Source organism: Schistocerca cancellata, chromosome 2 (assembly GCF_023864275.1).
Source record: "Schistocerca cancellata isolate TAMUIC-IGC-003103 chromosome 2, iqSchCanc2.1, whole genome shotgun sequence".
In the NCBI taxonomy this organism is placed as follows: Eukaryota; Metazoa; Arthropoda; class Insecta; order Orthoptera; family Acrididae; genus Schistocerca; species Schistocerca cancellata.
The window spans coordinates 1,125,421,148-1,125,438,805 of NC_064627.1; the positions used below are offsets into that span (position 1 = coordinate 1,125,421,148).

General features: G+C 42.4%; 1 protein-coding gene across 1 annotated transcript in view; it reads left to right on the forward strand.

Moving 5' to 3' along the window:
• Positions 1 to 12,897, forward strand: part of LOC126161267 (uncharacterized) — a 181,267-nt gene extending 168,370 nt beyond the window's left edge. Inside the window, exon 6 of the mRNA XM_049917006.1 lies at positions 12,655 to 12,897. Coding sequence (XP_049772963.1) covers positions 12,655 to 12,897 — 243 coding nt within the window. The remainder of the gene's footprint in view (positions 1 to 12,654) is intronic.
• Positions 12,898 to 17,658: the final 4,761 nt, after the last annotated feature.

The window sequence follows — 17,658 nt, forward strand, 5'->3', positions numbered from 1 at the left end:
CTCGGGTTCATTTCGGAAAAGGAAGGGACTCTGCTTGGTAATGCAATTGGGACAATGAGCAACAAACGTTCATGCTAAGTTGCTGTAATTATAGTGACGAAAATGGAACAGTTTGAAAAGCTAAGGTCTGCCATAACGTTCTAAAACTTTACGTGCGTCCAGTCTTCCTCGTCGGTTGATTGAAGGTTTGAAGCCGTCGGTCGAGGAGGTGGTGACAGTCACTCATTGTCGGCCATCGCTGTTGCTGAAGCTGGATGTTGGCGCGCCTTCTTCTCGACACGGTCACCAGACGAAACGGGCTCTTGATGTGCGCTAGTTAATGTTTCCCGTCCGCGACACCATGTCAGAAACTATCATCGCAAGTCGATCGCAATTTCATGCTGCCAAACCCCAAAAGCGCGGCAACTCGCGGGAGCGTCACACAACACACCTGCTCCACTCGCTACTCCAGCCAGACTCCCTCTGCTCAGCCTGCACGCCACGCGGCAGAGTTAACACTACCAAAGATCCTACACACTTTGAATCTTCACACAACCTATCGATGTAATCGTTCGATAGCAGTTTTCCCTAGGCAAGACCCAGCGTAAAAATACAAATAATATTTACGAAACAAACCAATTATAAATCGACATAAATGCATATATATACAAATAGTAAAACAATTACAATATATAAAGAGACAGAAATGTCATATATTCAGGTAACAAAAATAAGGAAAACAAATTTATAGTACAATAGATGGAAATAGGAGGATCTGCATTTCCGGCGTTACACGTGCCCCACATTGTCTGAGGATGTTCATGTAACCTAAACAGACTCAGAAAATGTCCCAAAAAAGAAACAGCGGAAATGCATATGCTCAAAACCTCAACAAAATTTAGCATTCGTCTAATTAAGCATAAATCAATTTTTAGACCATAATAATTGAGTGGAGACACTCCTAATCTTATTCCACTCTGTCATCTTGCACAAAATAAAACAAGCTGACAACATATCAAAATTCACAGAAAACATAGAAAATGGTTTAGCTATTCTAACATCATCAAAATTCCTAACAGTATCAAGAAATGGAATTCTATTTACAAAATTAACCAGAGTACATGGTGATAAAAAAACAGGTATATCAAAATACGTAAATTAATAATTAATTACATAGAATACACATTTTACATAACCTTTTCATAATTAATACTCTCGGCATGAGAGTCCACTTAACGCTAAACAAGAAAATAATATACAACAGATCGACAAAAACATAAATATTGACAGCAGAGTTCTCTCACATCAGCTGTCCAGGAAGAAAAAAAACTCAGCCTGCCGTACTCGCAAGTACAAAGAATGCCGACAGCGGCAGAAGAGCCGACAGCGACACAAGAGCCGACAGCGGCTCCGCCTCGCCAGTATTGTTGCGCCCGCCCGTGCGGCACGCTTGATCTCACTCGCCTGTGTAACGGCATTTCCAGAACGTCCATGTCACTGAATTCTTAAGGAAAAACTCACTCCCGAGTAATCTCAAGGAGTCCCTTAATACTATCACAGTGGATAACTCAACACTGTCCATCATCACACGCATGTACTAGCCTGAAACTTAAAACAGCATCTAAGTACATCGGCAATGACTAATAAAAACACACATTCATGAAATATTACAGCAAGTTACAATATCATATTTACATTCCTTAATCTACTGTGACTCAGCTGAAAAATTAAACTAGCAGCTTGGATTTTTCAGATCATTACTAATCAGTTACTCTTAAATCACTTAGTCAAAATTAATTACTTATTAATTACAACTTTTTTAATGACCTATAGGTCAGGCAAAAGCATCGTAACATGGCACATCCTTAAATCTTACAATCTATATTTACATACTGTACAAGTTACCCATTGTGTAGTATTAATCGATCCTAGGTTGGTACAATTTCAAGTCTACAATATTCCGTATACCTAATCGTTTTCCAGAGCTTGGATACTCTAAGCAATAAGCATTTGTGTGAGGTATACCAATGACTTTATATGGTCCATTATAAACAAACTTAAATTTAGAGATTTCATTGTCTATCTCGCTCGATTTCTCATGAGCTTTCACAAGTACTAAGTCTCCGATTGCAAACTTAGCAAAACGCGCTTTAGCGTCATGACGACGTATGCGAGCGTCGGCTTTTACCTTCATTACTTCTCGCAAACGATCTTTTTTCACACCAATACTAATGTCAATCCGTGGAGGGAATTTGATTATCTCTTCCAACTCACTTTCTACACTTTTGTCAATGCCGAAATTCCTCACGTTACGGCAGTTGAAATTCATTCCTACATCAATGTCATCCGGCCAGTTAACAATGTGTATAGGCTGGTATTGCTTATGAACACCGTCTCCTGCCTCGTCAAAACTAACTACTATCGTTTTATCTTGTGACGTACATGTCAAAGTATTGCTTTCGCAATTAATCACTGAACGGTACTTTAATAGCCAATCTAACCCGATAATTACTTCCGTAGTTAAGTCTGGCACGAAGACAAACTCTTGTTCAAATCGTGCCCCACATATCTCGAAGTGGACAAAAATCTGTTTTGTGACCGGTTTACTGGCCTTCACAGTAGCACCGATAATTTTCACTCCTGTTACTGGCATAACTACGGTGCCAGGTCTGTCTTTCAGTAACTCAAATATTTTCCCAGATACAGCACTCAATTCTGCACCGGTGTCAATCAACACGTTTAGTTGTAGGTCGTGCATATTAACAGACACTATTATCTGTCTACATTTGTCCTCGACTGTTTCTTTATTTTCCCACAGTAAATCCTCGTCTATATCCAGGTCATTCCAGAAAAAACCATCCGGCTTTGATCCCAAATCCGGCTTATCTGGCGGCTTTTTCAGCCTCTGTTCACATACAGTTTTAATTTCAACACGTTTGTCCTGAGGCTTAGTCTGTAGCTTCGCCTCCAATACCGAAACCTTTTCCTGTAACTCGTCAACTAGTGAGTGTTGCTTTGCTATCAATTCATTAATCGTCACCTTCGTTGATTCCACTTTGGTCAGATTAATCTCATCTGCCAATCTACCTGGAGGAATGTGCCCAGTATTATCTGCAATTACTTCCTCTGGATCTGCGCAACCCACACTGCTACCGTCTGACCGTATAACGTCAGCTCTAACCTCATACACGCTGTAATCTATGTGCTTTTCTACCAATCGTGTCCGGCTATCACTAAAATTTTCGCAATCTTTCTCCTTAATACTCTCGCAATGTTTAAACTGGAGGTTTGCGTCGGATGGGTCGGCTACTTCTACCACTATAACTTTCGGTAAAGTCTGCCGGTTAGGGCCAGAACTTTCCGTTACTACCTCAACATCCAACTCTTGCGGGACGAAACACGATGAATCTTGCTCGTGCTCCCCATTAACATCAACTGTTTCTGGTAAAGTCTGCCGGTTAGGGCTAGAACTTTCTATCATTTCACAAACACTATCTTCCTGCGGGACGAGACGCGGCAAATCCTGCCCGCGCTCCCCATAAACGCTTCTCCCATACAGACCCCTATAATCTCTTAGTTCGTCGTATAAGCGACCGAACTGCCTTAACCAGACCTCATCCCTCTCTGCATCCCCTCGCTCGATGACGAACGTTTTATCCGACATCTGATCTTCTCTCAACACTTGTGAATCATTATTAAACTCAATCTCCAGTTCCGCTGTGGGTATTACAGCTGCCACTTTATAATCGATTTCCGGAACACTACTTAAATTGTTCTCACTGACAGTGAATGTATTTTCTACTGCCGTGTATACAGCTGATCTACTTCTTGTGGGCGCACTCCTTTCTCTTAACACTGGCACACTCTCCCGCCGTTGATTATTCCACACGGAATTTTCATAACGACGACACCTGGGTTTTCTCCTGTTATTGGGCCGCCAAAATTTCTCCACGCCCGGTCGGCCCCTCACCGGCGCGGCTAATGGTTTCCCTGTCTCGTCCCAGCAGATACGCTCCCCGGATGCTGCTGAGGCGGCTGATCACACCCTCTGGCGTTATTACTATTCTGTGAAGCCCGTATCACGTTAGTATGATACTGGTTTCCGTCATTCCTGTTATTATTTGCATTGTACCGATTGTTATTACGGTCCGAACCATTATTGTTATTGCTGCCATGGTTGCGGTATGCATTATTCCCATGGTTATCGTTGTTGTGGTTGCTGTGGTACCCGTTGTTGTTACCACGGCCGCTACCACTGTCACGATTATTGCGCCAATTGTCCTCGTCCTCAACTCTGTCCAGGAAATCATTGATTGTACTGTGATTGCTTCCTACGTAGCGTTTTGTGTCATCTGGAAGCTTCCTGTAGAGTTCCCAGACTATTTCGGATTCCGTGCGGCGATCACGCAAATATTCCAACTTGCGGATCCAGCCCTCACAAAACTCCTTCATCGAACCGCGCGAATTCGCATCGAAGGTCCTCGATACGACAAATTCGCGCCAGACACTTAACTGTTTTTGCTCTGACCAGTATTCAGCCAGAAACAAATTTTTAAACTCGTCAAAAGTTAGGTTCGTAATGTTGAGGTTTAGGCCCCAACGCTTGGCATCACCAGCCAGCACATCAATAACCGCATTAATTTTTCTCTCATTAGTCCATGATCTGGGTAAAACTCTTTCACAATTTTTAATGAAATCCGTCGCGTGTATACCGCCTTTTTTCAAGGGGTCGAACCGCTCCTCTTTCGTCAACAATTCCGAACTATGTGCACAGATTGGCACATAGCTCTGTTTTTCGTCACGTTTCTTTTCTAATTCCGACACTCTCGTAATTACTTGGCAAGTGGTTGTCGCAAGCGTTTCTACTTCCCTTTTTTTTTTCTTCGCAGGTATTAGCCTGCTTCGTCACTTTGGTATCTACTTCGGATACTAAAGCCTTTAAGGTTTCCACCTTCTTTTGATCCTCTTTTTTCACTAATTGAATTTTTTGCGTCACCTTATTCTCGATGAGCGGAGCAACTGCTTCTCCTACACTTTTCTCGATTCTGCTAATTTCGGAACCAAAACGAGTATTTATGCTCGCAATTTCCGCCTGAACGCCTATCATTTCCTGTTTAAGATTACCGATTTCGGTATTAATTACAACAATATCTTCTTTGATTTTATCAACTGTTGTGTTAACAACTCCAACATTGTTGTTAACAATGTTAATAGCTTTGTTCTGATTGTCTAGCATCCGTTCAATTTTTTCAGACTGAGCTTCTTGCTTGGCAGCCTGAGCTTCTTGCTTGGCAGCCTGAGCTTCTTGCTTGGCAGCCTGATCTTCTAGCTTGGCCGATTGACTCTTGATTTCGTTAATCAAAACATTCAATAAATCAGTTAAATTCCCGGAAACTACCGGTTTTTCTTCCGTAGCGGCTTCCTCTTTAATTGTCCCTCTGTATTCGTCATCAAGGGATTCAGATTTGATTTTCACTTCCGATTCCGAAACATTTTCTAAAGTTTGGAATTCCATTTCTGCTCTTTGTTGCGTTTCGTCGGTCGCGTCTTTCATGCTAGCCGCCTGCCCGAGAACAATGGGTACCGCGGTGCGCGTTTCCCACTGTTCGACCGATTGTTCCGTACCCAAGTCTGCCAAATTTTGGCAATTGTTGCCTTCACTCATTTTAATAATTTTCAATATAAATGCCAAATCTCAAATCTAATTAGGATTACTCCCACTACTTATTCTCGCTGACGTAACGGCCTGTACGTAACCAATACTTTGTTACGAGATTTGCACAATGCAAAATTCGTGTCCAGAACAACCTCAAATCTGAAGCTTGTCCTGTCACCAGGTCGCCACGTGTAAACTCCCCCTCACTTATCGACCTTAATGACAGTGAAAAATGAAACTGCGTGTACCTAATGGGAATTTTGAAAAAGCAATCGTCACCGAAGTTAACCTGTCGGTAAAGAGGGAGGAAAGGGTTACATCTAAATGAAAGGAAAAGTGCTAATGAAACTGGTGGAAATTAATTTTGAAAAGGGGTAAAGTTAATCAAGAAAGTAAATGTGCAGCCGTTACGTCAACAATCAACTAGCGGTAATTAGATATTTGAGATTTGGGGAAACTTACGGTCGCCAGTCCTAAGGACTATTACTATAGTAACTGAAAAAGAAAGGTTATTACACATATAATTAGCACTAGAAGCGTGGCAACTGAAGGTTGACACGTGTAGTGTGAAAACTGAAAGTTTGTCAGAAGTAATAAATTTCGCTACACTCTGACTTAATTTAGCAAAATAATTAATAAAGCCAGAAAATCGAAAGTTAATTTAGTGACTGAAGTTAATACTGAGCTTTCTTCCTGAAGCACATCGAAATTCAGTAAAATACGGTTAGTCTTGGACTACCTCAACAATCATTTCAAAAGCTACTTGAATCTACGCAATTTAGAAATACGAGATTTAACTTTGAACTTGAATTAAATGATTCTGAACAATTAACAATAGTAAAATTTAGTACGTACCAAGCTGAGCTGCAGTCACAGGTAAGCTAAAATACGGTAACAAGCTCGCACTCTTAATTCGTGCTTGTGTAATCTGAATATTGTAGCCAACTATGAATGCCATAACTGAACTTTAAATTAAAGCAGTGAAAACGAGTTAGCTACATTACTTTAATGCTGGCGTTTGAATTTCAACGACACTCGGGTTCATTTCGGAAAAGGAAGGGACTCTGCTTGGTAATGCAATTGGCACAATGAGCAACAAACGTTCATGCTAAGTTGCTGTAATTATAGTGACGAAAATGGAACAGTTTGAAAAGCTGAGGTCTGCCATACAGTTCTAAAACTTTACGTGCGTCCAGTCTTCCTCGTCGGTTGATTGAAGGTTTGAAGCCGTCGGTCGAGGAGGTGGTGACAGTCACTCATCGTCGGCCGTCGCTGTTGCAGAAGCTGGATGTTGGCGCGCCTTCTTCTCGACACGGTTACCAGACGAAACGGGCTCTTGATGTGCGCTAGTTAATGTTTCCCGTCCGCGACACCATGTCAGAAACTATCATCGCAAGTCGATCGCAATTTCATGCTGCCAAACCCTGAAAGCGCGGCAACTCGCGGGAGCGTCACACAACACACCTGCTCCACTCGCTACTCCAGCCAGACTCCCTCTGCTCAGCCTGCACGCCACGCGGCAGAGTTAACACTACCAAAAATTCCTACACACTTTGAATCTTCACACGACCTATCGATGTAATCGTTCGATAGCAGTTTTCCTTAGGCAAGACCCAGCGTAAAATACAAATAATATTTACAAAACAACCAATTATACATCGACATAAATGTATAAATATATATATACAAACAGTAAAACAATTACAATATACAAAGAGACAGAAATGTCATTCTTGAGGTAACAAAGCAAGGAAAAAAAATAATAGTACAATAGATGGAAATAGGAGGATATGCATTTCCGGCGTTACACCAGTCCGTTGAAATTTTTCAAACAGATCCTTTATTGTATCGCTTTTCGGTCCTTTGGTTACATTAAACCTCCGTTGAAAACTTCGTCTTGTTGCAACAACACTGTGTTCCAGGCGGTGGAATTCCAACACCAGAAAAATCCTCTGTTCTAAGGAATAAACCATGTTGTCTACAGCACACATGCACGTTGTGAACAGCACACGCTTACAGCAGAAAGACGACGTACAGAATGGCGCACCCACAGACTGCGTTGTCTTCTGTATCTTTCACATCACTTGCAGCGCCATCTGTTGTTGAAAATTGTAACTACTGTAATTTCGAAAGTTTGTCCGCCTGAAAATGTACTGTTGTCCCAAGCATATTGCAACAAACGGTGTAGTTCTATCGCTGCTCGTTTAGTTTTTATTGCCGTTTCAAATATACCGGTCATTTTTGAAATACCCTGTATAACGTGTAACTGAGAAGCTGGAACGGTCTGCCAGGGAACTTACGCTCTGGTAGAGCAACAGGTCGGAAATGCACCAGGCAGCTTCTGGAAAGCATGGTTTCAGTGAACGATGTGAAGCCTGAAGCTACGTGGCGCAGTGGTTGACACTGGACTCGCATTCGGGGGGACGACGGTTCAATCCCGCGTCCGGCCATCCTGCTTTAGGTTTTCCGTGATTTCCCTAAATCATTTCAGGCAAATGCCGGGATGGTTCCTCTGAAAGGGCACGGCCGACTTCCTTCCCTAATCCGATGAGACCGATGACCACGCTGTCTGGTCTCCTTCCCCAACCAACCAACCAACCAACCTCAAGCTACTTTATTCTCGTAGCTGTGCAGCTCCTGGAAAGTATGATTTCAGTGAACGATGTGAAGCCTCAAGCTACTTAATTTTCCTAGCTGCCTCAGGTGTGAAACTATCAAAAGAAATGTTCTCAGTTTGGTTCTCGGTAAAGGGTCTGGAGACGTGTCCTTTGTTGGTCCTAGGGTGCTATTTAAATCTTGACATTGGTTTGTACTTTTCACTACATGATTTACGCAGATGAGCCAAAGAAACTGGTACACCTGCCTAATATCGTGTAGAGTCTCCGCGAGCACGCAGAACTGCCGCAACACAGCGTGGCATGGTGTTGATTAATGTCTGAAGCAGTGCTGGAGGGAACAGACGCCATGAATTCTGCAGGGCTGTCCGTAAATCCGTAAGAGTACGAGATGGTGGAGACCTCTTCTGAACTGCACTTTGCAAAGAATTCCAGATATGTTCAATAATGTTCATGTCTGGGGAGTTTGGTGGCCAGAGGAAGTGTTTAAGCTCAGAAGAGTGTTCCTGGAGGCACTCTGTAGCAATTCTGGACGTGTGGGGCATCGCATTGTCCTATAGGAATTGCCCAAGTCCGTCGAAATGCACAATGGGCGTGAATAGATGCAGGTGATCAGACCGGATGCTTAAGTAAGTGTCACCTGTCAGAGTCGTATCTAGACGTATCAGGAGTCCAATATTACTTCAACTATACATGCCCCCACTCCATTACAGAGCCTCCACCAGCTTGAACAGTCCCCTGCTTACATGTAGGATCCATGGTTTCATGAGGTTGTCTCCATACGCAGACACGTCCATCCGATCGATACAGTTTGAAACGAGACTCGTCCGACTGGGCAACATGTATCCAGTCATCAACAGTCTAATGCCGGTGTTGTCGGCCTCAGGCTAGGCGTAAAGTTTTGTGTCGTGCAGTCGTCAAGGGTACAATAGTTGGCCTTCGGCTCCGAAAGCCCATATCGAAGATGTTTCGTTGAATAGCTCGCACGCAGGCACTTGGTGATGGGTCAGCACTGAAATCTGCAGCAATTTGCGGAAGGGTTGGATCTCTGTCACCCTGAACGATTCTCTTTAGTCGTCGTTGGTCCCACTCTTGCAGGATCTTTTTCTGGCCGCAGCGATGTCGGAAATTTGATGTTTTAGCAGATTCCTGATATTCACGGTACACTCGTGAAATGGTCGTATGGGAAGATCTCCACTTCATCGCTACCTCGGAGGTACTATGCTGCGTCCCATCGCTCGCCCACCGACTGTAGCACCACGTTCAAATTCACTTAAATCTTAATAACCTTCCACTGTAGCAGCAGTAACCGATCTAACAACTGCGCCAGTCACTTGTTGTGTTATATAGTCGTTGCCGACCGCACCGCCGTATTCTGCCTGTTTACATATCTCTGTATTTGAATACGTTTGCATATACCAGTTTCTTTGTCGCTTCAGTGTAGAATAAACATTTACTGTCCTCCGCTATGAAACGACCCCTTAGAAAAATTATGAATTACTGTGCTGCTAAACTTCTACGTTATTTGTTTTTCAAACAGCTGAGTAAAACTCAAGTACTAAAACAGTTTTCGCTTTACTTATTCTGATCATCATTAAACTGACACACAATATTTTTAGCGCAACGCAATCTGACCTTCAATAATCCCTACAAAAGAATGGCGCTGACTAACAATGACCTATACCTTTCATGAATCACTTACCTCACAAAAATCTTCGTTACTCGAACTACTGCAATACAGCGAGCGCCAATACTACCAGCTAAATAAAAGATTCAAACTACTGAAGGCACTAACTACTGATAGGCATAGCTAGCAAATGAAAGATTTTGATAGAGAACAAACAATGAATTTACCTTGATAGCGTACAAAAGCCATCATATATGTACATACATACATACATACATATATATATATATATATATATATATATATATATATATATATATATATATATATATATATATATATATATAAGCCGCCAGCAGTAGTGGATGTGGAGAGAGAGATGCCAGAGTTTTGAGAACAGACGATCTGTCAATTCATGACATCCATCTTTCCAACTTTTCTTTTTCTGGCGGACACACGTCCAGATCGTCCGTTCTCAAAACTCTGGCATCTCTCTCTCCACATCCACTACTGCTGGCGGCTCACCTCCAACTGCACAACGCTACGCGCTCTTCACATCCAACTGCCAAACACTAGACAAGTGAATATTCCAACAATGAGTCCAACCAGCCACATACTGCACACAGCACAGTCAGTGATTTTCATACAGAGCGCTACGTGGCGTTACCAACATAAAAACCTAAACAGCCCACTTACAACTATAACATTTCATATCTAATAGATTCATGTCAAATAAGACTCTGTGGTATTCATAACAACCTTTTCGGATGATGAGCGCTTTATGGTCTTTCTATGAAGTACAATTTAGAAGAGGACACGTAAGTCAGTTGTTTAAAAAGACATTGTGTTTGGTGAATTCTGCATTTTATTTTATTTGCCATAACTGAACCTGTCAATATGCACTACTGGCCATTAAAATTGCTACACCACGAATATGACGTGCTACAGACGCGAAATTTAACCGACAGGAAGAAGATGATGTGATATGCAAATCATTAGCTTTTCAGAGCATTCACACAAGGCTGGTACGCTCTTGACAGTACATGATTCACAATATTATCTGTTCAGAATAGTATCTGAATATGACGTCTTGCTAGGTCGTAGCAAATGACGTAGCTGAAGGCTATGCTACACTGTCGTCTCGGCAAATGAGAGCGTATGTAGACAGTGAACCATCGCTAGCAAAGTCGGCTGTACAACTGGGGCGAGTGCTAGGGAGTCTCTCTAGACTAGACCTGCCGTGTGGCGGCGCTCGGTCTGCAATCACTGATAGTGGCGACACGTGGGTCCGACGTATACTAACGGACCACGGCCGATTTAAAGGCTACCACCTAGCAAGTGTGGTGTCTGGCGGTGACACCACACTACCCTTCATTCGATCCCTGCGAAATCCTACATTTCAGCAGAATAATGCACGACCGCATGTTGCAGGTCCTGTGCGGGCCTTTCTGGATACAGAAAATGTTCGAATGCTGCCCTGGCCAGCACATTCTCCAGATCTCTCACCAACTGAAAACGTCTGGTCGATGGTGGCCGAGCAACTGGCTCGTCACAATACGGCAGTCACTAATCTTGATGAACTGTGGTATCGTGATAAAGCTGCAAGGGCAGTTGTACCTGTACACGCCATCCAAACTCTGTTTGACTCAATGCCCAGGCTTACCAAGGCCGTTATTACGGCCAGAGGTGGTTGTTCTTAGTACTGATTTCTCAGGGTCTATGCACCCAAATTGCGTGAAAATGTAATCACATATCAGTATAATACAGGGTGATTCAAAAAGAATACCACAACTTTAAAAATGTGTATTTAATGAAAGAAACATAATATAACCTTCTGTTATACATCATTACAAAGAGTATTTAAAAAGGTTTTTTTTCATTCAAAAACAAGTTCAGAGATGTTCAATATGGCCCCCTCGAGACACTCGAGCAATATCAACCCGATACTCCAACTCGTTCCACACTCTTTGTAGCATATCAGGCATTACAGTTTGGATAGCTGCTGTTATTTCTCGTTTCAAATCATCAATGGTGGCTGGGAGAGGTGGCCGAAACACCATATCCTTAACATACCCCCATAAGAAAAAATCGCAGGGGGTAAGATCAGGGCTTCTTGGAGGCCAGTGATGAAGTGCTCTGCCGTCCAGAACTTTTCCCTTTGCACAAACACCCATTCTCTGTAAACTGTTTACACCAACGTTTAATACACCACCTATCAGGAGGTTTAACACCATACTTCGTTCGAAATGCACGCTGAACAACTTTCGTCGATTCACTTCTGCCGTACTCAATAACACAAACAGCTTTCTGTTGAGCGGTCGCCATCTTAGCATCAACTGACGCTGACGCCTAGTCAACAGCGCCTCAAGCGAACAAATGTACAACTAAATGAAACTTAATAGCTCCCTTAATTCGCCGACAGATAGTGCTTAGCTCTGCCTTTTGTCGTTGCAGAGTTTTAAATTCCTAAATTTGTGGTATTCTTTTTGAATCACCCTGTATATTTGTTCAGTGAATACCGGTTTATCATCTGCATTTCTTCTTGGCGTAGCAATTTTAATGGCCAGTAGCGTATAAAGCGATTTCAGTATCGTGCATGATGGAAGCAGGGCAGATTTCCACCGCACTCTTCCTCACTCCGCGGCAGTCACTGTGGAGTTCTACGCCTCTGCTCCCGACCCGCATTCCTTGTTAGGACCGAAGCGACAGTGCGTGCTCTGTTCGGCGCGGCTCGTATCAGAGGCGGCGGCCACACTGATAGCTGGTTGTTTGCGCAGATGGACCTCCAGGGGCTGCTGGGCGGCGGCGAGACGGGCCGGCTGCTGAGCGCCGCCATCGCCGACGCGGCGCCGCGGCTGCTGCAGGAGCAGCGCGCCGACGCCGCGCGCTACGTTTCGGCCTTCGTGCGCGACGCGCTGGACCGCCAGCTGACGTCGGTGCACGCCGCCGCCTGGACGCGCGCCTACAGATCCCTCGTGTGCGCAGCCACCGTGGGGCTCGTCTGCCGCGCACCCACCTAACGCGCATGCGCCGAATCCCGTGTAGCGTCACAACGTAGTGCGCACATGCAGCACTTTACCGAGCGATCTTCGTCAATAAAGGCGACTGCCATCTACAGCAAAGTGTCTTTCGTTATATTCGTAACTCAGTGTAACATTACGAGTCAAGATAGCTGTAACGGAAATTGAATAGCGGAAAGTTATCATTAAAAACGCACGCCGCGCGATTTGTGACGATTTGGTTGGTCATAATAGTAGTAACATGCTTTTGAATACAATTTAAATATAACGGCGATACCTGTTTAGTGTTATTGGAAACAATATGTAGTAAATTAATGAGTAAGGTAGCCGATCCTATAAGAAGAGGTGAAATTGGGTATATTAAGGTGTTTTGCTTTATGTCGACTAAGCCCATGATACGGCGTCTTTTTTCCGTTTACTCTTAGAAAACAAAAAACAAATAAGTAACGAAGTGCTAATTGTGCGTTGTGAAAAATATAGGGGCGAATTTTAAATAGCTACAGTGTTTAATCAGACTAACAAATGGACATTCAGTTACGCGAAATAGCGGACAGCGAAGTGTGGTCATTAAATTGAGTACACCTACAGGGCGGTCAATTCCGGGATAAGTCTATTCGCATCTTACGAGGGACACGGTATTGAGACCGGTTTTTTTTTAATTGTATCACGGAGAGCGGGCTTCAATTAATAAAAAGGAGAAAAGCTGTATCATTATCATTGACTGTTGGTGTTAAGCAACCAAAACTGTTCATCAAAGGGTTTCGGTGAATGAGTGGTGAATGCGAAATGAAACTGTGAACAAAGTTATGTTAAATAAAGCAGAAGAGACAAGAAGTTTGGTCGTATCTGTTATTATTTCATCAACCGTAACATTTCTTCTCGTTGTACGAAGCCTTTATAGACGATCGTTATGACAATTTGCTTTGAAGGGATCTCGTTACGAGTTAAGTTTTGGGGACCTGGTCAACAAGGGATAGTTCGTAGATCTTAACTACTGCAGCTATTCTGGAATCAGGTGCTACCGTGACCGTTGTGTGTTGTCAATGGCTTAAGGTCATCATATCTCATGCTCTAAGACCGACGCGCCTTTCCTCTTGGTATAACGGTGTCTCACGGTAACAACGACAACGCCGACGACGAATGAAGATACGGTAGATCAGGACAGCGCACGTGAAGGAACTTTTATGTGACACCGTCGGTAATCATTCGTACTATCCCACTCGGTAATGTTAGCTAATGGCTACGGCGGAAAAAGTCATCATCATCTTGGACAGTTTCCAGCCACTGGCTGGGTCTGTCGGGAACACAAGCCTCTCCATGTGTTCTGTCTTTCCACCATTCCCCCTCTTCCACCTTCGTCCAGTTCTCTCCTCTTCTCATCACACCTTCCTTCACTCCCTTCACCCATCCATCTCTTGGTCTTCCTCTGGGCCTCTTCCCCTCCAGTTGCAGATCCAACATCCTCTTTGGAATTCTTCCCTCATCCATTCTCTTCATGTGTCCATACCACTGCAGTCTTGATTTTTCTATCCTGTCCTGTACTGGTTCCTCCTTTAGTCTTTCCCTCACATACACATTTCGCAATCTGTCTCGTCTTTTTACACCCAACCTGCTCCTCTGGAACTTCATTTCACTAGCCTGTATTCTACTTTTGTCGCTTTTGTGCATTACCCATGTCTCACTTCCGTATGCCAATATGGGGACAAAGTAGGTTCGGTATATAATTCCCTTGGATTTCTGTGGCACCTCCTTGCTCCAAATAAGCCCCCTAATGCATTTGTAGAACTGCCCTGCTTTTCTGCACCTTTCATTTATTTCCATTGCGGGCGGAAAAAGTAATGATTAGTAATTTCTTTATGTTCATTGCACATACACGATTTGGTCTAGTTACAGTACTACGTGTTGAACTTACCTTGATCATTGTGAGGGAGATGTAAGGTACTGGAGGAAGCGAGATCCGCCGAGCACATAAACCACACCTTCCTCATACAGTGCTAATACCGCACCTTTACTTTTGTACTTCATGCTGAGCGCCTATGAAGGCGAAGCGCCGGCCGGGGTGGCCGTGCTGTTGTAGGCGCTACAGTCTGGAACCGCGCGACCGCTACAGTCGCAGGTTTGAATCCTGCCTCGGGCACGGATGTATGTGATGTCTTTAGGTTAGTTAGGTTTAAGTAGTTCTAAGTTCTAGGGGACTGCTGACCTCAGAAGATAAGTCCCATAGTGCTCAGAACCATTCGAAAGCAGAAGCGACATGCGCTTCAGTAATCTGTGTAGCCCTTCTGCTGAGAGAGACTTTAGTACAGGGATCCCCAAACTATTTTGGATAAGTGACCCCTTTTCCAAAATGAACTGTTACCTCAGACCCCCATGGCCAAATTACCTACTTTTAAGATCAACCCTCTTATTCATAATGGTCCGCTAACTTAAAACAGCTGCTACAGAGTGTTGTTTTTCATTCTGACTTAGGTCAATAGAAGAAGACAGAGTGAGAGTTAGCAATGCTTTAAGTTACCAGACTATTATGAATAAGGGGGCCTATATTTAGTTTTTCCTATTGATACAAAATACCTAGGTACTAAGGTACCAATTGGAAAACTTTGCACTTGTTTAAGTGAGTAAAGTTGACTTCATTTTCTCATCAAAATTTAACAAAATAAAAAGACATACAATTCAGTAAATATCAAGTTTAATTTATAATGATTATTACAAATTAAATACTTAAAGAATCTTAAGTAGGTAGGAAATGATATTTAAAAAAGTATTAATTCGCAAAGAGAAAATAAAAGAATGCTATTTCCTACAAAAATATTATTCTTAGTACACGTAACACAACATAAACAATACAGTACCTAGCTATCTTGAAAGTTTTAAATAATAACTTGTGTTAATTTAATAAGGGTCGATTTTTAGACCTCGTCGACCCCCACAATCAGTTTTCGTTTATGTCGACCCCTAGGAAACCGATATCGACACCAAGAGGTCGATTTCGACCACTTTGGGAAGTTTAGCAGATCCTTCAACAAGCGCAGAACTGGTTCATTGTTGTTGTCCAAACAACAAACCTACTGCGCAATACTATATTCGCAACGTATTGTCATGGCTACTGCAATGCTACACACTATACCTCTGTTTTTAGAACTGTACGTCTAGTGGTGGCTAGTCACAGACCACTAGCAACTCGAAATCTTCCAACTTTGACCAATTCAGAACTAATGATCCCAGCAATCAACAAAACTTCGATATACACTACGTACAATGAGCTTTATATTATGGTCATTTTAGGGCTTATTAATTCTGTGGTTATTACACTCAAAACATACTTGTAACCTGCAATATGGAATGCATATTTTATTTTCTCACAGTGCTGAACATATCTCAATGGCTTTTTCGATTTGTACAAGACCCTATCATGAATATTATAGCTGTAATAACGAGTTTGGACGGTCCAATTGGAACATTAAAAGAGGTACAAAAATTGAGCAATTGCGTCAAAACACGGGCAGGGAATATACAAGTAGAAACAGCTGTTTCTTTATGAATGGCTGCCACAAACCAGTCATTCTTATTAGAACTATAAACATCAAGGTTAGAGGCGCCATGTCACTGACCGCGCGGCCACTCACGTCGGAGGTTCTAGTCCTCCCTCGGGCATGGGTGTGTATGTGTGTTGTTCTTAGAATAAGTTAAGTAGTGTGTACGTTTATGGACCGATGACCTCAGCAGTTTGGTCCCTTAGAATTTCACACACGTTTGAACATTTTGAACATCAGGGTGAGTGTTACAAACCTGGAAGTGTAACTGGAAAAGGGATTAAAAACTAGAACAGCACGAAGTTATCCGTGGCAGTTCCTTATTTGTTACACTTTTCATTTACTTTATTTTATTTAGATCTCTGTGCGATGTTCTCCAACATTTTAATCGTCATCTAATAAAATTAAGCTGAATTGTCTACCCAATAGTTACCTATCTAATGTTTACAGCCATGTGACATAACTATTCTAGCATTGTTTTATAGGCATAATTCGCAGTGTTCTCCTTGTCTTTAAGCAGTTTGCGATTTTTTAAATGGCATCTAAATAACATGGTAAGCAGACATCTCTTAACTCAGCACAAATGTATAGGTAGTAAATATTATGTTGAAAATCTAGTAGAATACCAAAGAGAAGTAAAAGTAATATGCTGACTCGTTATTGTGTTCTGGTAGTGCTGTTACCATTTCACTGAATGTAAATCTGAAAGACTCATTTTGAATTGCTGAAGACAGCAAATATGAACAATTCGTGTGGAATTTCGTCGTAGATGGAAGCAAATGACTGGTCTCATAGGTGCTTTGAAAAGGACTATCTCACTGTTCTGAACAAGATAGCACATTTAGTAAAAAGAAGTGGAAACATTTAATTGTTTTCAGATTACTACTACCCAATCTACAGCACCAAAAGCAAACTAATATTTTGAGTTATCCCAGTACAATCGTATTATCGGTTTTGTTAGGCTCACAGAGTGGAAAAGTCTGACGAATGTCCTTTTTTATTATTTATTGTCTGATTCCAGAAACGACAGAGCCAGTATTTCAATTTGTCTGGAAGTTTTTTATTATTTTTTTTTGTTTCTGTTTTACTTATGTTTCCAGTGCTCCTAATAAAGATTAATAGTCTAGCATTCACGTTAGTTATCAGTACTAAATATTCTGTACTTGTAATATTATTTTGTCTAGGTTAAAAATAAAGTTTAGTATTCTGCATGTCATAATTTTCTTTA